Source organism: Monodon monoceros, unplaced genomic scaffold (genome assembly GCF_005190385.1).
Source record: "Monodon monoceros isolate NGI ecotype Baffin Bay Population unplaced genomic scaffold, NGI_Narwhal_1 Super_Scaffold_2, whole genome shotgun sequence".
Taxonomy (NCBI): domain Eukaryota; kingdom Metazoa; phylum Chordata; class Mammalia; order Artiodactyla; family Monodontidae; genus Monodon; species Monodon monoceros.
In genome coordinates this window covers 46,349,510-46,375,955 of record NW_021703776.1, presented here as the reverse complement: position 1 = coordinate 46,375,955, position 26,446 = coordinate 46,349,510, and the positions used below count along the sequence as shown (strand labels likewise).

General features: G+C 41.2%; 1 protein-coding gene across 7 annotated transcripts in view; it reads left to right on the top strand.

The window, feature by feature from the left end:
- Positions 1-26,446, top strand: part of DYNC1I1 (dynein cytoplasmic 1 intermediate chain 1) — a 475,334-nt gene that overhangs the window by 353,954 nt on the left and 94,934 nt on the right. For all 7 annotated transcript variants that reach the window (XM_029233556.1, XM_029233554.1, XM_029233549.1 and 4 more), the window contains one exon: positions 2,729-2,854. In XM_029233556.1, coding sequence (XP_029089389.1) covers positions 2,729-2,854 — 126 coding nt within the window. The remainder of the gene's footprint in view (positions 1-2,728; positions 2,855-26,446) is intronic.

Genomic DNA, 26,446 nt, shown 5'->3' with positions numbered 1-26,446 from the left:
TATAGGAAAAAGCAGCTTGAGAGCAGATCTGGTAATTTCCGGGTAAAATTCTCCTAGGTTAAATATTAGATAATTCAGCCCCGTGAGTAGTCACACACTTCCTAGTAGTTAATATTCTCTTTAAGATAATAATTTTAACCTTTAAAGTTTAAATAATCGTGCAGAGATTTACTACTTTTTATCGGAAAATAAGAAAATATGATTAGTCACGTTCAAACATACTAGAGGAGACTTTGAAATCACAAACACTTTCAAGAGATAAGAGTTAATCAGTATCTTTAGGCCTTTTGATCCTAGTTATAGATATTTCACCAAAAGCATTTCACTGGTATTTTACAGAAATTCTCCCTGTTTTCTAAAGGAGTTTTAAACCCAATAATGTAAAATATTTTTTTAATGAAAAAAGAAGAACTGCAAGTGGGAGCCAGCGATGAGACCCAGATGTGGAGCTGTGGGATATTATTCCAGACACATCTGGCTGTCCATTGGCCACTATGGTAGTGGTGTTGATGTTTATAGAGTTGCCTTTTCACATGTGACATAGTTAAACTTCAGATGGACAGTCTGGAGACTTCTGTGTTTATCTGGATGTTAGTTTCTTTGAATGGGCTTCGAATCAAAGGCCTTTCTTAACAGGCCTTTGATTCATCCGCTGAGGAGTGTTTTCTAATAAAGAATGATTACTTTCCCCTGGTGGCCACATACGTGTGTGTCGTTGTAGGCTTATACTTTCTCTGTACCAACTGGTGAGTTGTAACTCTCTGCAGCTTTCTTAAGTTGAGGGAGCTCAAAGAATGACTACAATCACATAGAAGACTTAGGTTTAATTATTTTTGATAGAAAAAAAGTTGATGTTCAAATTTATACAGACAATCTTATGTTAAATATATACAGTGTAGTGAAAAAGAAGGGAAAAATTACCTGTGAGCAAAGACTGATATGATCTGCTATAATCCTGATGCTATTTTTAACGGAGCTGCCTTATGGGAATCCCAGGTAGGAATGACATTTTCATGAAATGTACTCTAACCCCTAAATACCTGCCATGAGATTCAGCCTCAGTTTATTTATAACACTCAGCATAGAGTTCATGTATGGTGAGTAGGTATTTCTACTCACTGTAGAGTCCTCTTTGTTACTTTACTACTTGTGTATCTTTTACTTCAGCTTTTAATTGTTGGTGTTATTTAACAACAAAGGATTGAAGATAAGGTCTTGCCGCTGAGCACAGGGTTACTAACATAAGAAAGAGCATTTGTAATTCAACAGATTTTGGCACAAGTTTATTGTGCTAGGACTTACTATACTCTGGATTCAGAGGTCAATAAAAACAAGTCCCTATACTCAAAGAGCTTACAATCTAGTAACAGACATAGACCAGGAGAAGCCATAATACAGTTTGACAGGTGCTTTAATAGGGGGACACACATAATTGCTAAGGGAGCTGATGAGAGGCAAGGAGGGGTGGTGGATAGTTAGATAGGATTGTCTGGAGGACTTGGTGCCTGCATCGAGTCTTAACGAATAAGTTAATGATGTAACCAACACAGAAGAGGCATTCCAATGAGAGTGAGTATCAGACTCATGGTACAGAGGCTGTACCTATGAACCTCAGAACTAGCCCAGGGAGGCTGGGTCATAGAGTGGGGTTGGGAGGAGGGAGGGAAGGTTGGAAGAGATTAAGCAGAGAAAGTAGAAAATAACAGATGATGAAGGATTCTATATGACCTGGATTTTATCTTGAAAGTAATGATGAGCCATTAAAGTATTTTAAGCAGAGGAGTGACTTAGCCAAATGTATGTTTTGTAAAATCATATTGACAAAGGATGAAGAGTGGAGTAGGTGAGGGTAGGGCATGGCAAGTCTGGAAGCAGGAAGCCATTTAAAAGACTGTTGTCTTCATCCAGACAAGAAATTCATTTAGGAGCCCTCTGATCTTAAGGATAGAAAGAAAACATGCATTTGAATTACCATTGAGGAAGTAGTGAAACACAGTATATGAAGATGAGAAAGAGGGAGGAGTAAAAAATGAACTTGGAGTGTCTGGCCTGGACAGCTAGGTAATGTCAGTGCAAAGCACTAAAGGGATGAATGTTGGAAGAGGGAATGTTGAAAGAGCAGTAGGTTTTTGTAGAAGGCAACAAGCTCGCTTTCCTATGCACTGCATCTGACGTGTCTATGGACAGCCTTGAGAAATCCCCAGTAGCTGTAAAATCTGCACCTCAGAGAGAAATCAAGCCTAGAGATAAAGATTTGAACATTGTCAGTGTACTAATGCTTATTAAAGCTATTGATGAGTTCACCCAGGGACAGTGTGTCGATAGAGACAAATAAGGGCAGAAAACAGCCCCCCTTGGAATATAGGTAATAGAAGAAACTGTAGGGGCTGAAAAGAGTGGTTTGGAAGAAGATCAGGAGAGAAAGATGTCATGGAAGCCAACAGAGGAGAAAGGAGGGAGTAGCCCAAATGTCACATAGCCCAGAGAGATCCAGCAGAGCATGCAGTTTAGTAGTCATTGGTGACTATGGCAGCACACGTGGAACGTTTGTTGGGAGTAGAAACCAGATTGCAGTGGGTTGAGACGTGAAGTTGGTATTAAGTGTGCCACAGCTTAAAAAGAAAGTGCCATCTAAAGGATGTAATATAGCATGTGTCTGTTGGAATAAGAATGTTTTCCTTGTGTCGTCATCTTGGCATAAGCCATCCTTGTGACCTCTTCCATCCAGTACCCCGAGCTGATGGTCGCTTCCTACAACAACAACGAAGATGCTCCCCATGAACCAGATGGAGTGGCCTTGGTTTGGAACATGAAGTTTAAGAAAACCACACCAGAATACGTCTTCCACTGTCAGGTAGGAGTCAGCAATGTAAAAAAAACTTATATCTCCTGCTAGACCAAATATAGTTCACGCTGCCTCGCATCTGTTTTATGTGGAGAGGAAGAACTGAGTTTAAAAATGGAATTGTTGACAACTTTGGAAAATTCCCCCACAGTAACCTAATGTCTGGGGAAAGTGGCAACCCTCTCCAAACAGTTCAGAAGCCTAGTTGGGGACTGTGTGTCATTTTCTTTCCATTTAAAACAGCCCCCATGAGGATGAGTTTATAAAGACCTCTCACTTAGGAAGAAATCCGGGTGTACCACTTCCTCTTCTTAGCAGGAACATATGCTTGCCCACCCTCGTGGACACCCTCAAAACAGTACCATTTCAAGTTCCCTTCTCTCTCTGAAATGCAGTTCAATGGGATTTTGCCAGTTTTAAGTTTACGGGCGCCATCTTGCTTTACAGGTAATAATACTTTTGTAGCCAGTTTAAGGTAAGGTTTATCACTATCTTTCTTGAATTGTTGAGAAATATAGATACTGTTTCCGGTTTGCAACTAGTCTGGGATATTTTACTGCTTGTATCTGCAGACACATTGGTCTTCTCTTCCATTCAACACAATACAGGCTGAAATTATGTCACAGTTGCACACATCAGCTTTGCCCTGTTGCCATGACTCTGCTGAAATAATAGGCCTTGGTAGTGGCCAATACTCCAACCCCTTTATTAATGCCCCTCTCCTGTGATTACGCACAGGAAAATGCAAACAAACAGTTTAGCTCAAAGTTTCAGTTCCTCAAATATTATGATTCAGAGGTCCTGAGTGGCAGATTACTCTGAAAACAGATACATTAGTTGAAGAGGGTGGGTAAACCTGTTGATATTTGGAAGCTTAGTGCCATTTTATATCTAAGAGCTGAGTATCTTTTTGAACTAAAATATGTTTAGACTTTAGAACATTATCTGATATAATTTGGGGAACAAGAGCTGCTGGAGTAAAAGTCCCAGCTTCAACCTGATTGAGTAACCTCTAACTCTTACCATGTTTTTCTAATTTGCTATCTTAAAAACAAGAAGTCCTGGTCTGCATAGTAAATAACCTTTATTTTTTGAAACTTTGAAATAAGAACAGTTTTTTCTTTCTTTTTTTTTTAGATTATCAAATTTGTCAGTCTGATATGCTCTTTCTGTAAACATAGAAGCACAAAATCCTAATTTTATTCAGTTTAAAGAGTTTTGCTGAATTACCAAGAAAATACTAAAAGGATTATGGGATAAGCAGAAGCACATTTTTTGAAAAACAGTACCATTTAAGCTATTTTGATATTGTATAAAGCATATATTGAATTTTTTTAAATTTAAGAAGTGACACTATATTGTTTTGGTCGAAGTACATAATGTTTATCATAATATAAATATTTTATTATATTAACTGATGAAAGGTGGCCTGTGGTAATAACAATTTGATAATGTGCCTAATATTCACAACACTGCACAGCAGCAGGTCAGTAGGAACTAATAATGCTGAGTGAAGAGGCAAATTCCAAACGTCTTCGGAATTAACTGGAATTTTCAAACTATCTGTTTTATCACACAATGGTTAACACAAGTATTGACTGAAAGGAGCATTCTTTCATCTCCTGGTATCTTTGGGATCATTTACTAAAAGCTTCACCAAAATGCATTTAACCTTATTTTTAGTTGCCCCCTTAAATGCTCCAATATATGTGTTTTAGAAGATATACCCTTGATTTTTTTTTTTTTTTAAAGTCAGAAGTACTCTGAATATTCTAACAAAAGATGCTGACTAAACTATCTCTGTATTCCCCAGATTCCTACTATTATCTTCACTTCATCTGGTGACCAGAAGCAGCTGGGGGTTCTAAACTCTACTAGCATTCTCACTGAGAAAGGGGAGAATTCTAATACTTTTAAACTTTGGGGTTAAGTGACATGTGCAAAGGAACAGTCTACTGATTTAAATGTTAATCACATCTAAATACCTTCACACCTACATTTAGACTTGTATTTGACCAAAAAACTAGGGACTGTAGCCTAGCCAAGTTGACACATAAAATTAACCATCATACCTGGATTTCACCTCAGAGCAATCCAGGAAACTAATACCTTTCACAACTCCTAAAGTCCTACTGATTTCAGATCATTTTGGGCTAATAAGCAAATATACCTGGAGTGATCAACTTTGAAATTATTAGACCTTGAGTGGGAGCTTTCCTAAGAGGTGAGAAAAAAACAATAGTTTGCGGACATGGGGAATGTCTCTGTGACATTGATCTCTGAAAATAAAAAAGATATTAACATGTTTTAAGAATCTACATTCATCGTGGTAAGCTCCCATTACTCCCCAGATGAGAAACTGTGGCTCAGAGAGGCCATGAACCCAGGCAGGTGCCCGTAAATGGCAAAGCCAGGATTGAAGTCAGCTCATATTTACTCTGAAGCCTGTGTATTGCCTCCTGCTGCACTAGTCAGGAATTCAGCCAGTTAACACCACGCAGGTGTGTGGCATGGGGGTCTGGGGAGAAGTGAAGAGAGAGAAAAATGGAACAGAGATGTGTTTTCCATCTTACTTGATCATTGCAATCACCTGGGCGACTTTAAGACCTCCTGATGCCTGCGTTTCATCCAGAGATTCTGATTTAATTAATCTGGGGCACAGTCTGGTCATTTTTACAAAGCTCCCAAGTGAGTTGAAGATGCAGCAATAGTTGAAAACCACTGGAATGTAGAGGAGAGATGAAGAAAGGAGATGATAGGTGATGAACCTAGTTGGCTTCTTTATTTGGAAGTATGGCCATCATTCCTTTTTCCCCTTTGGCCCAAACTAGAGTGGCGATTTTTGCCTTTGTTACTCTGATGCCCTCCCACCTGACCCTATTTGAGAAATTTCCTACCAACTCCCTGCCCCTTCCCGCTTCACCTCACCTGGAGGAGGTGGAGACCTCCACGCCCCACCCCTCCTCCCACACATACTTATTTCCTTGAGCTCACTTATTGGTGGGATCTGCTTCTGTGGTGGTCAGAAGACCCAGAGTTGTTTTTCCAGGAGTGGACTCAAGACCCCATTGAACACGACACAACGTGCATTGGACAGTGCCATTTCTTTTGGGATAATGACACACCTTGCTGTAGTTGATCTCCGTGAAGTTCGGATCACCTCCAGGTAAACATCAGTGGCTGCCAAAAGAAAACAAAAGTGCCGTGATACTGAGTATGACTGAGCTGTTGGGAGACCAAAGCAGGGGTAACTTAGGCAGCCAGGGAAGGTGTAGGTGACTTAGTGGATGTTGGTGAGGTGGAGGGAAAAAGTAGTAAGAGCAGTTTGGTTACCGTGCACTAACCATGGTAGTGCAGGGGGGAACTTGGAGAACCCACAGAATTAAAATAGACATGAGAAAAACCAAAACCGCCGCTCACTGACCTATCACTTTTCTTCTTGTGTCCTTCCTGTTCGTTGGTGAAGCTTATTTACAACAATTGGTCCTTTCCAGACATTATCTCACTGAAATTGGGTAGAATGAATGTGCTGCCACATTCTCCTATGATGTTCCAATAATTTCAAAATTCGTTTTCTTAGTAAGAAAGAGGACTGGAGGTGAGGAGCTACGGGTGCCTTATGATGGCTGTACTTTTATCATTTTGGAAGAATCACATTAGCTAGCCATTTCTTGCTGATCTCTTGATTCTTCATATTTTTCGCCAAGTGTATAGTTGCAAACAAATCTTATGGCTCAGAAAAGCATCGTTTCAGGCCCTAGAAAACAAATGCACAAGACGCAGCTATCAGTTCCGTTTTCCTTTGCAAAGACTGACAGGCTTTTAGCCTAACGGTAAAAAGATTGCAGGAGGAAGGCTCCTCTCTCTCTACTGAGAATATAGCAAGGCCAAGTACCTTCCACTTTCGTGGGCAGTTTTCTGTCTTTACTAAACTGAATGTTTAGTGTGGGCTCTGGTCCTGCATTTTCTATTTTCATTTCAATGAGAGCCATCCGTACTTGGAAAACATCGGCAGCTCTGCATAGAAATCAGCCACTCAGCCCCACCGCACCATCTGGCAGTGCTCCTGCTGTCTTCTGTAGTGGCTTCCACACACTGTCATTAGATTATGTGTCTGACCACCCTGCATTGCTTACCCTGGTGTGGTCTTTCTCTTTTAAATGCAATGAATAGAATCAGAAATATATATCTTAGAATTATCTGCATTGAGGTAAGTGGAAAAGCTATATTTAGAGGCTTGGCTTGGTCAGAGGTTTTTATTTTTTTTCCTGATTTGGTTTCTTTGTTCTTGGCATTCGCTTTTTGAGGATTATCTGACAGTGACCTGAAACTGACACAGACCTGAAGCTCTCCTGATTTCGGGGGCGGGGGGAAGCAGAATGTGAAGTGAACGAACCTCATTTGTGCCAGTGTTTAAAATCCTCAGCTGACTTTTCCCCCCATGTGTGGCTTCGCTTCTCATTAAGATTCTATAAAGGTTACAGGTGAGATTGCAGCTACAGCTTTAGCCATCCAGTGCTCGGTTTCGTGTGAGGTGCCTGCTGACCTCATCATCCCCACCCTCGCTGTGAGGAGTGGTGGGAACACAGGAGAGAATGTGGGCTGCTGGTGAGGGGAGTGGACAGAAAGGCAGGACTGGCAGCTCTGTTCCTAGCTGACCACACTGCTGAGTGACCCTGGGACAGTTGTTGAGGCATTGTTGTCATGTCGTGGAGAGAAGACTTCCCCTAGTCTCTGGTGGAACTGTGAGGTTTATTGCATTAAACTTGATTTCTTCTCCCATCAATTTTTGTTCCTCCCCCGGCTCAGACTGTGGGCTATAATTTAAACGAACAAAACAGCTATGGACACAAAGATATAAATTAAATGAATTTTCCTAGGTATATTATGACCAGAGAAGTGTTAGAATTTGACTTGAAGATTCTTTTTTTTTTTTTTTTTTTTGCGGTACGCGGGTCTCTCACTGCTGTGGCCTCTCCCGTTGCGGAGCACAGGCTCCGGACGCGCAGGCTCAGCGGCCATGGCTCACGGGCCCAGCCGCTCCGCGGCATGTGGGATCTTCCCAGACTGGGGCACGAACTCGTGTCCCCTGCATCGGCAGGCAGACTCTCAACCACTGCGCCACCAGGGAAGCCCTGAGGATTCTTTTTTAATTAAAGGACAGGTAACTTCCTTATGGCTTGACTGATTTTTTTTTTTTTTTTTTTTTTAAGAAGTCATTTTCTAAGCTTTTCTCTTCAATGTGGCAAGGAGTGGTTACTCAGTAGAGGTCGGAAAAGAGAAGGGATGAATGAATAGAAAGTTCTTTGACAGCTAGGGTTATGTATTCAATATGAGTTCCTGGGATGACAAAGTGAGGGCACATAATAGGTGCTTGGTAATTGGAGAATAAACTCCACAGACAAGGACGTGCTAAGTAATGTAAGACCTAGTTTTCAAAGGCAATGCTGGGTGGACTGCAGGATGCAGAAACCCAAAAGAGGAAACCTCACTGTTGTTGTATAGATTGTGATACACATTTCAAAGTACACAATTACAGATAATTAAGAAATACATGCAACAATAAAGGTAGAATTAAACTCTTACATAAAAGATGCAGGTTATATGGATCAGACAAGAACAGCAGCACAGCAGGGCTATTTTGCGTCTTTAGGAAAAAAGAAAAGGGAGTTTACACGTACATGCTGAAATGAAATGCAGACACTCGGAAACGCTTTTTTTTATGCCGATTGAGTATGACTGGTCCGACGAGCGAGGCTTGAGCTAGGCACTGATTGTTATTAAACCAAACAGCAGGAACTTCTTTTTCTGTTTTGGCCCAGGAAGCTGGAAGCAGAGAAACTGCCTTGCCAGCTCTCATTCTTTATCTGCCTGCTTTCTAGAATCTTCTCCAAAAATTAAGAAGAAGCAAAACTGATCATTGGGAAACATCTAGGGAGATTAGAGTTAGCAGCAGCATTACAGCCAAGAGATTGTATCAGAGACGATTCCTCATCTGGAAATAGCAGTGAGGGAACTGTGTACCTGACACGTGACCAAGTGAGCTATTAGATGCAGGGGATGCCATGAGAGTCCACCTTTGAACACATTGTTTTTAAATTCAAGCTGAAGTTTAACATTATTACAAAGCTACCTAAGACTTAACAGTGTTTGGTCTGCCCCATTAATGTGCAAGGGAGATGGAGGCACAGAACCCAACATTGAAGATTTTATTCGGTTCCCTAAATGCCCTTCCCTCCTCTTGCCGTGCCCTGTGCTAAAACGGTCTGAACTGGGCTTTCTGTGGTTGTGCTTCATCAAGGAATTGCCCAGTAATTATTGGTGCTGTGCATTGAGCTCTAGACAACAGCATGAGCCAGGTTTCCGGCCTGTCACTCCCCTTGTGCTCACCACCCTGCTACCTGGCCATTGACTGAGGTCACAAGAGCTTGGTCTAAGGGAAATGGGTGTTTTCAGGGGTCTGGGTTGAATACCAATGGGGTTCTCCTTACCTCTTAGGATTATTGTGAGGATAAAAGAGATAATATAGGTGTGTTAGTCTGCTCAGGCTGCCATAACAGAATATCATAGACTGGGTGGCTTAAACAACAGAAAATAATTTTCTGACAGTTCTGGAGCTGGAAAGTTCAAGATCAAGGTGCCAGCCATTTTGGCTTCTGGTAAGGACTCTCTCCCTGGCTTACAGACCACTGCCTTTTAGGTATGTCCTCACATGAAGATAGAGAGTGAGCTCTTCTGATGTCTTAATACCATCACAGGGGCTTTACCCTCATGACCTTATCTAAACCTAATTACCTCCCAGAGGCCCCATCTCCAAATACCATCACATTGGGGATTAGGGGAACATAATTCTGTGCGTAGCAGTAGGTGAACATACTTTGAAAAGATAAAAGTATTCTCTTTACATTTGGTTGTTTCCCTATTACTACGTTTTAGTCCATCCCATGGAAGGAAGCTTAAACTTTGGTATTCTTATTTTCCTTGCTTGAGTATTTTGCAAAGCAATTTCACCTAACTTAGATTCATTCATTCAACAGACATTTATGGGCTACCCAGTATGGCCAGGTCCTCAAGCAACAATAGGCTAGAGCTGAGAAGAGGCTGTCCCCTCTCCACAAGAACTCTTCAGTTTGCCCCCATCCCTGCCATGCCCTAGTTGTTTTCTAACAAGTACAAAATAATCTCAGTATTTTGATAACTGGTACTGTTGTATTGGTACACATGGCTGAAGTAGTATCCTTGCTATTTCTGCTTCCACCGTGTACTGGGTACAGATGCATTTGCTTCCGTGCCTTAATTACTTACACTGATTGATTGCCTCAGGCACAGACTACATAACAGAACCCACTGGTCTCTAACATAGCTCATATGGCTGCACTGAATTCTGTATAGACTCGCTGGCCACTTGCCACGCTGGACTCACTCTGTAGACCTTGAAGCAAGAGTAAGGAAGATGGGGCTGACCAGTGTTCTACTTCCAGCTAAGACTAGATTAGCATCTCCGTTAAGAGCTATCTCTCCTAAAGACTTGGATCCAGGCCCCCCAGGTGGGGCTTCTATCTTCCATCCTCTGAAATCTCAGACTGTGCTTTTCCTACATTTTAGGCAGGAGCAGGCTTAAATTATACCAGGTGCTCTAAAAGGAAAGAAGTCTCAGAAAGGCAGCCCTGTCCCTCAGAGGTGTGGGTGTGGAGGAACCCATTCCAGGAAAGGAAACAGAAGCCAGGAGTGGACTCTCATGGTACCCCAGATCATGTTAGCATCTGCCAGGAGTGTTCTAGGATGCCTCACTCTGAGTGCGTGCCTGTGCGTTTTTTTGGCGTCCTTACATTCTAGGCACAGACTCACTCTGGATTTCAGGCCATCTGTTTCTAAAGAATAGACATTTTTCCCCTTTATAAACTTGACCAAAACCTTCTACTTTGTGTCTAATTTATTTCAGACAGTGGCTCAATGAAAAAGCTGACCTTTCCATTCTTTAACTTTTGAAATTATTTGAAAGCATTATTATCAAAGAGAATTTGTGGAAGGAGAATCATCCTTACTGCCGGGGAAAGTTTTTTTAACCTTTGTTGTGACAAGTGGTCCACCCTTTGCTTTTAGCATGCTTACATCTGATTTATAATTTTTTTTTAATTTATTTATTTTGCCTGCGTTGGGTCTTCGTTGCTGCGCGCGGGCTTTCTCTAGTTGCAGCGAGCGGGGGCTACTCTTCATTGTGGTGCGTGAGCTTCTCATTGCGGTGGCTTCTCTTGCTGTGGAGCACGGGCTCTAGGCACACAGGCTTCAGTAGTTGTGGCACATGAGCTCAGTAGTTGTGGCTCGCAGGCTCTAGAGCACAGGCTCAGTAGTTGTGGCACATGGGCTTAGTTGCTCCGTGGCATGTGGAATCTTCCCGGACCAGGGCTCAAACCCGTGTCCCCTGCATTGGCAGGCAGATTCTTAACCACTGCACCACCAGGGAAGTCTCTGATGTATAATTTTTAAATGATGTGTTCATTAGTAGCCAGAGAATTAAACGAGATGTTGCTTTTCTTAGGCGAAAGATTTAGCTTAGTCAATTTTTTATTGTAATCTCATAAATGCATTGAGTTTGTTACATGCTACAGATCATTGTTGCCATAATCATTTTATATTTATACTTTTTGTAGTTGCTCTTCTCTAAAGTTGGTAAGTTTTCTCCTTTTGACTTGTTTTAGAAAGTATTTCCAGCATCTGTGTACAATAAGGTGTGTTCTGTGCTCCTTGATAACGCTGTCTAGCATTATGTTGAACGGTTGAAGTTAAGTGTATTCCTTATACAAAAAAAACCTTTATTTCTTTAAAATAAGTTTGTTTTAAACATGGTCTTCTGGAAAGAGAAAGGGACAAGAGCAAAAAGTGTCTGCACGCACACACCCAAGACTCTAAAATCCTAGTCAAAAGCTATATTTTATAAAAGAGAATTGTAGTAATGTTGATGGTTTGCCAAAACCTCAAGCAGTGACAAAATCCACAGAGTGTCCTGGAAGGGATGCCTTTGCAAAACCATGCCTCTCCAGATGGTTTGGATTAGAGATGTTTAAAAACACATGGCAGCATTAGTTTGGTTTAGAATTCATAGTTAATTCAGTAGATAAAATAATGCAAATTTGAAACCCTAGCCTGTGTATCAGAAAAATCATCAAATCTTATGATTGCTCTTAGGGGAGGTTGGTATGTGATGTGTTGATTTTTTAAATGATCTAATTGAAATAATAAAATTAAGAAGGAGTAAAAAAGATTGAAAATACGAGAGTCTAAGTAAAAACTTTTCTTCTCTGCAGAATATTTATTCCTTTAAGCTGTCATATCCAATCAATTTGTATGGGATTCGACAGCCAATTGTCATTTCCTGAGATAAACTATGTAAAGAGGTTGTGTTACAGAGGCAGCATGAAAAAAAAATGGAAAAAATAATTCCAGAGCGTGATGCGTAGAAAGACCAAAATGTCCTTAGAGTCCACAAAGTGTGGCCAGGATCCCCTCACCTTGCTAAGAGTAACAGATAAGCAGCTTATGCACAGGTTTTCCCTTGGGCTTACTCAACTTTTCCCCCTGCACGTACTATTTCTAAAGGAAAGTACTCTTGGTCTACATTATAGTAAAGTATTTTGCTGTATATGTGGTTTTTAATCTTGGTAGGGACTCTGTGTGAACAGTGATGTCGCACACTGTGTTCTCTGGCACGAGATGTGTAACAGTTACCCCAGGGCCCCAAAAGGCTCTATCACTAAAAGCCCGGCTCCTACTGTCCGCTTCCTTATGTCTAAAATCAGCAGTATCCTACCCTCTGATCCCACAGCTGGGCAGCCGGCAAACAACTTCTGGAAAAGAACTTCTGTGTGGGAACGAAATTCATTTAGTGATGTCTGTTACCATGTGTGCTACCTGCAGCACAAATAAAAGCATTCAGCTGTGTTAAAATTGGCACTAGAAGAATGTTCATCCAAGAGCCTTTCAGAAAATACAGGACAAAGTTTCTACAAAAAATAGAGCCAGAAGTTTTCAAACAACAGTTGATGGGCTTCTAACGGCTTGCCCTTAAAGGGGGCTCAGTGTTTCATTCCCCCAGAAAGGAACACATTTTGGCATTTTCTAGGTATAAAAACTAGAATTGTGGCTTTTAATGTCTAGAAAGAGCTCCACAATCAAAGCAAATGTGCTCCTTTAGCCGCAAAGTATACACACACACAGACACACACACACCCTATACACACCTACAAAGAAAAATGTCGGGGAGAGTGGGCAGGTCCTGTGAACAGAATCTGTGTGGGCTCATGGAGATTTTCACAATTAATTTAACTTTGTTTTAGCAACAGAGACATTGTATTAGCCAATCTTAACTGCTGATCCAGAGTTCTGCATCCATACTCACTTAATATTTGGAACCAGAGATTGTATTTTTGTTTCATTTTCTAATAGTTTTTTTTTTTTTTTTTTTTTTTTTTGTGGTACGTGGGCCTCCCACCGTCGTGGCCTCTGCCGTTGCGGAGCACAGGCTCCGGACGCGCAGGCTCAGCGGCCATGGCTCACGGGCCCAGCCGCTCCGCGGCATGTGGGATCTTCTCGGACCGGGGCACGAACCCGTGTCCCCTTCATCGGCAGGCGGACTCTCAACCACTGTGCCACCAGGGAAGCCCTTCTAACAGTTTTTTAAATAGCTGGGATTTGCCTTTCCATTTCAGTCCAGTTACCATTATAAGATAGGCTAACCATATTCTGCTGTATTGGGTGGGGAGGGGATTGGTTTTTTTTGTTTTTCATTTTGTTTTTCGGGTGTTTGTTTCTCATATGAGTTAATATTTTGTCCACGAGACCTAGCAATATGTAGAACTGTAGAATCTCAGGGTTTGGAGATACCTTCATGGTTTTCTGGACCAGCCACCTATTCATGCCTGAATTCTCTTGAATGATTCCTTCTTCCCCTGCCAAGTCATCATGTTGCCTTGCTTGAACATGGCTCACGCTGCTGACCCAGGGCAGACCGCCCCGTCTCTGGCCAGTGCTGCAGATTCCCAGTGACCTTGCTGCAGAATGACGTTCCACCCTAAAGGACTGCTCATCACAGACAGGCAAAATCACCTTGGAATGTCAAGGGGAGCAAGTCCGGGAGCGGGGCAGCAGGCTTTGGGTTGCTTTGGGAGTGGGAAAGCTCCTAAATACTGCCTGTCCTCCCCCTGCCCCAGTCTTCTCATGTGTCTCTCCATCTTTGTCCTCACCTGCTTCCTTTCACATCGTGTCATCAAAGGCATTGACAACATGTGTCAATCTTAATGCCATTAAAATTCTTGAAAAGACTTCCCTTTGGAGGAAGGTGCTTAGGAAAAGCTCTCCCTGCTGCCCACCAACCTGGTTGTACCTGTGCTCTACCTCCTTCCACCTCCCCCACCTGCCAAGCCACACTTCTGATCATGCCCTATACCTGTTTCATGGCACTTTCTTTTTTTTTTTTTTCTCGTGGTACGGGAGCCTCTCACTGTTGTGGCCTCTCCCGTTGCGGAGCACAGGCTCTGGATGCGCAGGCTCAGCGGCCATGGCTCATGGGCCCAGACGCTCCGTGGCATGTGGGATCTTCCCAGACCGGGGCACGAACCCGTGTCCCCTGCACCGGCAGGCGGACTCTCAACCACTGCACCACCAGGGAAGCCCCATGGCACTTTCTTTAATATGGTCAAATTGTGAGGACTTGCTAAATTTCAGAACTCGATTTCACCTGATTTTCCCCTTTAGATAGCGAAAGTTGCTGTGACAGGCTTAACACAAATCTCCTGCCTTCAGAACATTACAATATGTTCTCCCCTTTGTAAGAGGGACATTTGAGCCAAGTTCTATAAAACATCACCAATTCGGACAGCTTGGAGAAAGGAGGCCAGTTCTTAAATCAGATATGGCTTGCTAGAGGAGACCTGGATAACTAAATGAATTTTTTGAAAAGCAAATAATCATACCCTTCAAACCATCCTTTGTACAAATAGTAATTTTCATATACATTAGGTCCTCTGATATGATATCTGCTGATTTGGGGCATTGTTACTCTTGGTGTTAATATATTTTTATTTCTGTATGTGATAACCTGAACTAGTAAACAAACATTGGGGGCCTGATTGCTTTAATGAACAGTTAAAAAGGTTTTGTTGTTTGTATATGATGGTTTATATTGGGCACATATGAAATGCTTGAGGGACTTAGAAACTGTTTATTACCCCACACTATTCATTTCATTAGCAAGTAGTATTTTTCATAGACAGTGTAAAGGGAAACCAGTTAGCCTCTATTATTCTGTAATAATTTCACAGCTAGTTAGGTAGTTCTTGTGTTCTAGAAACAATGTCTTCTCAGACCCATATTATTTCAAAACCCTTATGGATATGTTGTCCATATCATGGAAACTTATCCTTAGAGACCCAAGACTGTTGAATCTTGCCTATCAGTGGAATGAATTCAACCCATAAGTATCTTACATTGCTGCTCTCAACTTCAAAACTCCTCTACAGCAAGGAAGGATATAAATGAGCAAGTAAATCATATATTGCTATTCTACATAGTTCCCACTGAAAACCTTTAATGAGTATAGATGTGGGTAGTTCATATCAATAATGTTTGGGAGCATAATTCTGAGAAAGCAGAGAGCTGCAAAATATGGTACATTGGGGAGAATGAAAGTGCAGAAATAGGGCAAGTCTTTTTGTTTTTACCTGCAGAATACAATTTGCCGCACCCCTCGGTTGATGGCAGGTCAGCCCAAAGAATAGCGCTGTAAGCATCTGTACAGCATATATTTTGTAAAAGACCAGTGGGGGCTTCCCTGGTGGCGCAGTGGTTGAGAGTCCACCTGCAGATGCGGGGGACGCGGGTTCGTGCCCCGGTCCGGGAAGATCCCACATGCCGCGGAGAGGCTGGGCCCGTGAGCCATGGCCGCTGAGCCTGCGCGTCCGGAGCCTGTGCTCCGCAACGGGAAAGGCCACAACAGTGAGAGGCCCGCGTACCGCAATAAAAAATAAATAAAAATAATAAAAAATAAAGACTAGTGGATTTTTGCTGCCTAGTTCACATGCATCAAGGTAAGAAAGATGATCCCTTGGAAAACAGGCAATATCAGTTAAAACAAAGTTTGGTATAAATGCTAAGACCTATATTAGAATTTTTTATGCCCAAAGCCTGATTACTTGGAGCCTGAATTCTATTCTCTCTCTCTGGCAGTGAGCCTGAGGGGCCACGATCCATTTCACTAGTTCAGCTAGTTCAGTTACCACCTGTGTTCCAACAGTGAAGTCAGACCAAGAGGAAAGGCAGCTCGCTGGGCTGCTCAGATCCATATCCACTCAAGCCGCTCTATTTATTATTCCACTAGGGAATGCTCTGCCCTTGAAGGCTGATCCGATGAGGGTGGGATCGCAGGCAGCAGGTATGCCATGAACAACAAACCCATATTTTTAACATATGTTTAATTTGAGTAACTCTCCTCCTTTAAAATACCTCTTGATTTTAAATCCACATCCTGATTTGCCCACTCTTGTTACCGTTTTCTGCTGCCTGTTCTGAATTAATCCTTTGAGGTGGTCATTCCCCGGAAAGAAAAAAGGAAAATGAGAACAGAGATGCAAAGTTGGGAATGTGAATGAAAGAGAATGGCAGAGGGAAGGGGATCATTAAGTAGAGTCTGTTTTCATGAGCTAGGTTTTCTTTGAGCTGTGGAAGACAGGAGAGGTAGAGGAAGAAGAGAAATACAAGGAAAAGGCACTCAAAAGGTTATCCGTTAATATCCCTACTGAAGAATGGAAATCATTTTTTGCAATAGAGCTCAATTTACAAAGATTATTTTCATTCTCCGTCGTACTTCATCTCAAAGAATTGATATAATCTAAAAAGTGGTTAAAATTATTAAAATAGTTTCCATAGCAGAAAATTAAATGATTTTACTAACTGTCAAAGTCAGTGTTTAAACTGAGATAATTTGAATTATATTTTATATAGTGATCATGTCACTGGGATGTCTAAACATTCTTTGTAAAAGTAATAATCCCTGATTCTGATTTTTCATCAACAGAAAACTGACTAAAGGTTAGAAATATTAGCCACCAACTGCTGTTATTTGTAAAACCTGCAGCGAAGGCTGCTTTTCTTGAGGAATTCTGAGTTAATAATTCCCAGGTGAAGAATGTATTTTAACCCTTTAAGGAGCCTTTCTACATTTTTCTCAGGTATATTTTCAGATCATGAAACTTCTTCAAATACTTGATTTAGATTATATTTTAAAGTGCAATAGCAATATCTTATGCTATTAAATATATTATAAAGTAGCATATATTATGTTGCTTGATGTCATCAAATTCATCGTCCCTATTTCTGTGTATTTATCTACCTATCAAATCCCAGGTTTTTCTAAGCCACACCAGACTGGTTAAATGAGGTCTTGTTTATAATATAAACTATTTCTATAATTCTCATCCCATTTGCAACTTGAGATTTCCAGGTTCTTCAAATTCTCTCACTTTTTTTCTGGAAGCTTCTAGAAGTTGCAAGTATGTGCATGAATAAGGTTCCACGGACTGCCTGTGACGCTGAAGGCAGCTGGCTGGAGCTCCAGCACCCAGGCCCCACCACCTTCCCCTATGTTCTGACCCCATCAAACATCTCAGGGGTGGCCCTCACTCCCTCCAGCGCGAGCTTCACAACCATGTGCTGGTTTCTATTGCTGCAGCATCATTGTTGCTGCCATGCTTCAGGGCCCTGAACAGTCCAGTGACTTCTAGAACTGAAGCCCGTCAGTTCAGGGCATGTTCCGTAAAGAAGGAGACAGAATGATTTTCTCCCCTAAGTGTGTATTCTTTGTGTCAAGGAAGCCTAAATACGGCAAGCTGGTACCCCACTCTCTCCAAAGTTCCTCATACATACAGTCTTTGTATTTTACCAGTAGCACCCTAATGCCAATAGAGTTCTGGTGAACCTGTCCCCATTAATCTGCTAGTCACAACTACCCAAATGGTGAACAGTGCTTAGGCCGAAACCTGACCACCTGTTTAATTTTATTTCAAGTTTGAAACATGGTCATCTTTACTTCAATGATGGGACAGTCTGCATTTTTATGCAGAAGAATTCAACAGACACTTATCATGCCTAGCACCATGTAACCTGCCTATGAGGAATTTATCCCTCTTCGCCTGGGTCACAAGCAAAAGTGAGTGATCTGAGGTCATTGCAATCTACAAAACTGAAATAATTGGTGCATATTTTACTCAGAACACTCCCACCGTGGTGTCACCCAACTTAGGACTTAGTGTGAAAGGTTGAAAGTGGAGTGGAGATAGGAATGGTTAGGTTAGTTTGTGGAAAAGGCCTTTGGAAATCTGAGCTAGCTCGCCTGAGGAGGGAGGCGACCTCACATGAAGAATACCTACCTCCTACCTCAAGATCCTGCAGATGGTTTGGGGATGGTTGGTGAACCACAGGTATTCCTAAGGCTGGTTCCTATTAGACAGGGAAAGCTAGAAGCCTCGCTTTTCCTCATCCTTGCTGAGGAATGAAACCAATAAAGCCAGTTACTATTTAGACAAGTGAGTGAGTGCTGTTCATTTGGGAGAGAATGTTCCTGGGGAGGGACTGATCAATAGAGGCCACTGAACGGCTTTTGGGGCAGGGGGAGGGCACAGCTAGAGAGTAGTTCAAGTAACGCAAGAATCAATAGCAACTCTGTTAACATCATTTAAGTTAAATCTACCTAAATCAAAATCATAAGGAAAACCTTGCCTTTGCATATAAATATATGTATATATATATATATTTGCATATATATGTGTGTATGTGTATATACACACAGTTGTTCCACAAATAAAACGTGTAGTTCAAAATCTGGCACAATGACTCTCTACACAAGACTGAACTCTATAGAAGAAAAGTTCCTAAGAGAAGTTTGTATTGCCAGATGCTTGGCATCATGTAGTCAAAACATTTTGAATGTGTTTTAAAATAGTCTTCCAGATGTGTGACAACTTGTTGGTAGCTATATAGCCCTTGTCTACATTTTGGAAGGGTGTGTGTGTGTGTGTGTGTGTAAAACTGAAGTAGTTTATTCAAATTATACAGGAAAATGAAACTCCTATTGCCTCTTTGGTCTGATTGCCTTAGAAGAAAGTAGTTTAATTTTTTTTCTTTTGGCATTTCAACCAATTTCTTCAACTCTGCATTTGACCTGGCAAATGTAGACGCAGAACTTTCCACAGTACCTTGTATTTGCCATATGAAAGGTATCATTGCTACCAAGTTATGACATTTTCGGACTCTAAAGCAGCTATTTATTTAGACATTCAACTTTATTTTGTGTTTGTCTTGCTTCTTGAGAGTAAATGTATATCAGTTTTCCCAGTTTCTTTGCATTTTAAAGCTCGTGTTTAAGAATATGGAATTAAATAAGGAAAAAAGAAAATGTATTACGGATTGGTTTATCTTTGAACTAGATTTTCCCATAGAAATTCACATTCTTCAGTGACAGCTATGTGCTATGTTAAACCAACCTCCGGAGGTTTAAGTGTGCAAACAATAGGCGCTAAATCTTTTTTAAAATGAATGAATTAATTTTTGGTTGCGTTAGGTCTTCGTTGCTGCGCCAGGGCTTTCTCTAGTTGCGGTGAGCAGGCGTCTCATTGCGGTGGCTTCTCTTGTTGCGGAGCACGGGCTGTAGGCACGCGGGCTTCAGTAGTTGTGGCTCAAGGCTCTAGAGCGCAGGCTCAGTAGTTGTGGCGCACGGGCTTAGTTGTTCCGCGGCATGTGGGATCTTACAGACCAGGGCTCGAACCCGTGTCCCCTGCGTTGGCAGGCGGATTGTTAACCACTGAGCCACCAGGGAAGTCCTGGTGCTAAATCTTTAATGACCTACTGGAACTGCAGGAAAAATTGCTCAGGAGAATTTGCATCTTGTGAGTCTTGTACAGTTATTTCCTCTAGGCCACAGAGAGACATTCTGTTTGTACTTAAGATAATCAGTAAGTAAGTCTGTGGACTTTGATATAATTTGGTATCTTTGCCAGGTTTAAAAGAAGAGAATGCTTGGAGTATCAAATTCTGAAGTGTTGTTTCACGTCAATCTAGTTCTCAATACTTATCTTTCTATCAACATGCTTAAGTACAGTGTTTGATTTCCAATTATTCCCAATTACTCTTTAACACCAGTTATATATGATACATTGATAGAACTGGGAATAGGGCAAATATTGAGTTGTCATCTCTTTCTGAATGCTACAATTAAGTTAAAGATGACAGGGTTTCTGTAATTGTTTTGATTAAGAACTGGTAAAAGTTTGCCCAAGTGATAGACTAACAGGCATAAAATGTCAGTTGCTTTAAAACAATTGAAAAACTTCAAAATGAAAATATGTAATTGTCCATCACTCAAGTTCCTTTAGATAACCTGCCAAAATCACCCTGAAACTTGACCTGCATTGGGGGAGGAGGGTTGGGTGACAGTTGGACGTAGATTATTGTCATATGTTTAATGCCGTGAGGACAAATTTGAAAAAGTTTTGACAGACGGTGTCTGAATCTTGATATGATGGCTGGTAGCACCTCTAGTGGGAGAGTAGTTCATTGATCGTGACTTAGATTTGAAGGATTCATTTTGGAGGAAGAAGATGCGTGACTCAGGGTGTTAATAATGACAGAGCTTGGGTTTTTCCTGGTAGGATTCCAGTATGCTCTGTGCATCTTTACTCCTGCCTGAAGATTACCACCTCCTCGTTTTTGTTGGTTGATCTGTCTGAAATGGTAATTGGAGAAAGGAGTTCAGTATGAAATGGGATGCAAGGGAAGTGGAAAGGCTATATCTTTGTGTGACAGTGAGCAATTCACGTAACTTGGTTGGGAAAAATCTGTCACAACAGATTATGTTCTCTCTACCAGGTGAAAGAGAGTTGGATAGAACCACAGTACGTTTTTACAGCCAAAACAGGGTGGAGTGCACATAAACTTGAATGAGTATGAAGGTTGCGTGTCTGGGAGGGATCAGAAATGTCCAGTATACCTGCGACCGCGACTTTGGCTAGTGATGAGCCATGGAAATTAGCTAACCTTATAAATAATTCAAAGTGTTTAGCTTACCATTTTCTCAAAATATTTACAAGTTGATCAAATATTTATTGAACAATGTGGTAGGCAGAATAATGGCTACCTTCTAATACCGGGAAACTGAGTGTGTTACCTCACATGGCAAAAGGCACTTTGCAGATGTGGTAAATTAAGGCTCTTAAGAAGGGGAGATTGTCCTGGATTATCTGGATGTGCCCAGTGTAATCGCAGGGGTCCTTATAAATGAAAGAGGGAGGCAGGAGAGTCAGACTTAGAAGGAAATGTGATGATGGAAGGAGAATCAAAGTGATGAGATGTGAGCAAGACTCAACCAGCCGTTGCTGCTTTGAAGGTGGAAGGTGGCCATGAGCCAAAGAGTGAGGCTGCCTCTGGAAGCTGGAAAGATGGCCAGGAAACTGATTCTCCCCTAGAGCCTCCAGAGAGGAATGCAGCCCTGCCTCCCCCTCGATTTTAGTCCCAACCTCCAGAACTCTAAAATAATAAATTGGTATTGTTTTAAGCCACTCAATGTGGGATAATTTGTTACAGCAGCAAAATAGGAAACAAGTACAAATACCTCCTAGTCCTCAGGAAGTGCCTTGGGCACAAAGCACAACACAGAAGAGAGAAGCACATCCCCTGCCCTTGGGAGTGAAGCTTACAAGTTCAATATGTCCATTTTATTTTGCCCATGAAGAAATGAAGCCTGACAGAATTAACGTGATTTTCACAGAAAATCATCTTGATTACCAGTCCATGGATCTTTACACAACAACATCTGTATCCTATGAATAGGAAAAAAACAATCCCATCCTGCCCCTCCCACACAAGTTTTGTGTGTTACCCTACAGGGTGCTGTCCTCTGACCAGCACAAAAAACCATTTAACCCCAGTCTAATCTCTTTTATTTGTGAAGGATCTTCTATAGAATAACAGTCCTGCTTTTGCATTCTGAAGAGCTGGGACTCTCTAAAGTCAGGAAATTAAGTGGAGGTGGCCTTTTCTCTAGGGCAGTGGTTGCTAACCTAAATGGGGAAACTACTTCCGAATGGAGGTGGGTCACACAGCTATAGTCTCAGGCCCTGCTAGAACTTGAGTTTCCTGACCCCTTTTTCAGTCTCTGCCCATTTTCCTTACAGACTCTAGGGTGCTTAGATCCAGCTGCTTTTTCAGAATCTAACTATGAATCGAGTCTGTTTCACTAAGTGACTTCCCAGCAGCACTGTGTGGATTACGAAAGGAAATTAACATAGAAAAACTGTTCGGAAAGGAAAGGAGCTCTTGCTGCAGTGTTTGGAGGGTCTCACTGTTGGTGTCATGTTCAAGTGTAATAGACAGCCAACAACTGTGGATCTAATCAAATGGGGCCAGAAGCACATGACTTTTCCTCGTGGAGGAGCTATAAGAAGCATTCTCAAGTTTTGGAATGGTGCATGTGAAAGGAATCAGGCGAAAAGCATTCAAAGGGAGCTGGAAAATCAGGCTTAGAGATCTTGTTTTTCAGGTCTGTTATAGTCACTTTGTGAAGTACTGCAGACAATTCATTATAATTTATCACACTGATACTCTTAGATTGGATGAAGCCCAAACACAACTGAGTTAGATGCATATTAAATTACCTCTTACTTAAAAGGAGGGTGGTCTCACCAGGGCAGGATGGAGTTCATTAGCAGCCTGAGAAGCTTTTCTTAACTCTTCATTATCTGGTTTCATATTGTTCCTGGTTTTCCAGGACCATGGAACACCTTTCCTTTTTCAACTCTTGGAAAAGTACACTGGGTACTGTGTGAATCTTAGAGCCACCGGTTCCCAAGATAAAATGCTCATCATCACAAGTCTGTAAACAAAACTCAGATTACTGTGAAAACTGCTCCTATTCATTACATAAAATCATTTCTTTTTTACCTTTTTAGGGAAAAGGAGAAAATATATTGTCCTTGTGTTTTGTTTTTGTTTTTTTCCGGTATGCGGGCTTCTCACCGTTGTGGCCGCTCCCGCTGCGGAGCACAGGCTCCGGACGCGCAGGCTCAGCGGCCATGGCTCACGGGCCCAGCCGCTCCGCGGCATGTGGGATCTTCCCAGACCGGGGCATGAACCCGTGTCCCCTGCATCAGCAGGCGGACTCTCAACCACTGCACCACCAGGGAAGCCCTTGTGTATTTTTATTTACACACTCCATTGTGATAATTGACTGACACACATTGAGTGTACTCTGACATATGTGTTTGAGAAGTATGATCACATTTCTTCTAGCTGACCAGTACTATCACCCATAGAATTCAGTGAAGGACAAGGTTCAGACAGAATTCTATTGACAGAAGGCTTTGACTGTGCCTCCAGATTCTTTTTCCAGAACTGAGAACTTCAAACTCCATGTAAATGGCCTTTAATTTGTGCATTCTAAGTCTTGAGAGATAGGATTTTTCCCCTGGGGGACAAAAAGGACAGAAAAATCTCAAGTGCTGTAAATTTAATCATTTGATCCCAAAGGAATTTTTATTCATACATTTTTGTTTGTCTCTGGGTTTGTTTATTATTTGTCCGTCTTTGAAAAACTAGCTCAGGTTGAACAATTGGGAATTGTTACCCACTTATCCATTGGTCTTCTAAGTATACATAAAGGTTATGTTAAAAGAGGATTTATCTCGGCTTAGAAATGAAGCACCAGGACAGATTTCTGTCCCTTCCCACACTCTACTCACTCTCAGTCGTTGGGTTTCTTGTTAAACATCAAAGAATCTTTAGTGGAAAAAAGCATTGGTGTAGAAATTGGGGGATGGGTGAGACTTGGGATTGGGTGACAGTCACAAAAATCAGTTTACCCTTGTCTCTTGCATTGATCTTTTAGCAAGCACTTAAACTCAGTTTTTTTCTAGTCCTTTTCAGTACTTCAAAGTAGCAGTTTATCAATAGAACCAGCAAGCTAGACACAGTCCTAAGAGGTCATCTGGTTCATCTCCCTGCCTTAGGCATAAGCATATCTAAGTAATTCCAGGCAGATAAAAAGAGACAAAGACAGCTTCTGCCTTTGTAGGACATTGCTTCTTGGCTGTAGGACCTCACTTTTCATTTGCTTCCCTGAGATCTGTATTCACCATATAGTTTCAATGTGAGAAAGCACCTCTTCTTGACAAATTCTTTTACCTTCTTAAATTTAGAATAATCCAACTGATTTCATGAACTGTCACAGCTGGCAAAAAAACCACCACAGTAACTCAAAAAAAAAACCATGTCAAGAGCCTATGCGTAGTGGAACACTTTAGTCTTTTTTTTTTAATGGTCCCCCTGTAATTTTTAACCTAAGTGGCTTGGTAATGATCTAATGTGGGATGTCCCATGACTCCTTGGGTGGATCCTCCAAATGTAGATTTATTTTATCAGCAGGGGGTTGTCGAGTGACATATGAGACTGCATTTTCTTCCTCATTTTTGGACCTCCTGTAGCACAAAACCTGAATCCTACAAATTGAGAAAGAAATGGCCCACAAAGCAAGACACAGATCTGTCATGCAATTGTTTTTAGACCTTCTTGCCAGTACAGTAATTCTGAATCCGATTAGCCTATTGTTTGTTTGTTTGTAAAAAGAAAAAAAAAAAACCTGGTAACTGAATTCTGTTGAATTTTACAGCCGAAAGCCATTGTTGACTTTTTTATATAGCCAAGGAAGAATTCATAGACTAAGAAGCTGGCTCTTTTTTTTTTACATGACTTACTCTATGGGGGAGGGAGTAGGAGGCAGGAAGCAGGGGCGGGGCCGGGGGAGACCCATATTCCTGAATGCTGTGTTTGCCCCCTTCGAAAGGACTTAGTACTTTTTCAAGAGAAAATAAACTTAATTTGTGGCTACACTTTAAGTAAGATGGTTTGATGGTAAAAGTGGAGCAGTCCCAGCCCTGGATTTAGAGAAGTCGTGTGGCTGAATCCCTTAGCATCACTTTCATGTGGTTGGGTGAGCCATTCTCAGAAACCCCAAGCATTTTTGAAGATACTAAACTGGAAACAGTCACAATTCTTCCCTCCCTTTTTGCTATTAATCCTTCATGTTTTAACAAGCACTAAAGCTGATGCTGCCTACACTCTTTCCTGTCAAATTGGAACTCTTTTTCTTCTCTCTTGAATAATCTGTTCTCTCTAGTTCATACTCATGTAAATCAAAGGGGTAGATGTCAACACATGCCATATCCAAATATCAACTTCCTTTTTTTAATTAGGCAGGATTTAGACATTTGATTTGAAGAAAGCTGGTGCTTTTTAACATATAAAACAACCGTATATTCATCTCTTCCTATTCTTTTTTGTCCCTTTTATAAAGCAAAATTTTGCTTTCAGCTTACACCACACCCCTATTCCAGCTTAGGCATAGCAACCTGGGTTTCGTATTTCCCGAAAAGGAGACGCTAAACGGTTAGTAAGTGTTTGGAAGTCTAGACTCAAAAAGCTTCTTTGACCTGAGCATGTTTCATTGAGCATTACTGTCAAAAACTGGTGCATCTCTCCACCTTGCTTTATTCACAGTAAAGTTTTGAAATAACCTAATGTATACAAATTGAATGTGGGTGTGTTATAATCCCCTTTCACCAACTGATCTCAAACTCTTGGATTTGTTGTTGTTCAGATGTTCTCTAAGACCTAGAATATCTATGTCTAGGCCTAATTACAAGGGAAAAAAAATCAAACCAAATTGACGGACATGCTAGGAAATACCTGACTGCCAGTACTCCTCAAAGAAGTTAACATTATCAAAAATAAGGGAAGTCTGAGAAACTGTCCCAGCCTGGAGAAACCTAAGGAGACATGATGTCTAAATGTAATGTGGTGTCCTGGATGGGATTCTGGAACAAGAAAAGGACATTGGGTAAAAACGAAGAACCTATGGATAAAGTTTGGCCTTCAGTAATATTGCATCAATATTGGTTCATTAGTTGTGACAAATGTACTCATACTAATGTAGCAACAGGGAAGATGTTAACATTAGGGGAAACAGCCTGTGAGGTGCATAGGAAGTGTACTATCTTTAGAACTTCTCTGCAAATCTAAAACTGTTATAAAAAGTTTATTAAAAAATTAAGAATGATAATTTTTGTGCTGATTTCTCTACAGAACTCTTACTAGCTGTGAGGATTGACATAGGAGTGAGAAACTTTTCCTTTTACAAATAAAGTTTCTATGGGAAATAAACTTTGCTTTTACAAACAAGGAAATAGAAATTTCCTAGTTGTTCGGCAAAGTAACACATGGGTCATATCTAGTCTGGTACCTGGCACAAGGAAGGTTTTCAATACCACTGTGTTTGATAGTCTGAAGCAGTTACTTCCTAAGAGTGGCTTGGCATTTTGAAGAACTTGTTACCAAGACTCTCCATCTTGCTGTTGGGTAGTTTTTTAGCTGGAATGTACACACACACACAAATTGTGTGTATAGGTCTCATTTTCACCTTGAGTTTTTGGTATGTGTCTTGCTTTTTTAAAAAAAATTATTTTATTGAAGTATAGTTGATTTACAATGTTGTGTTTAATTTCTGCC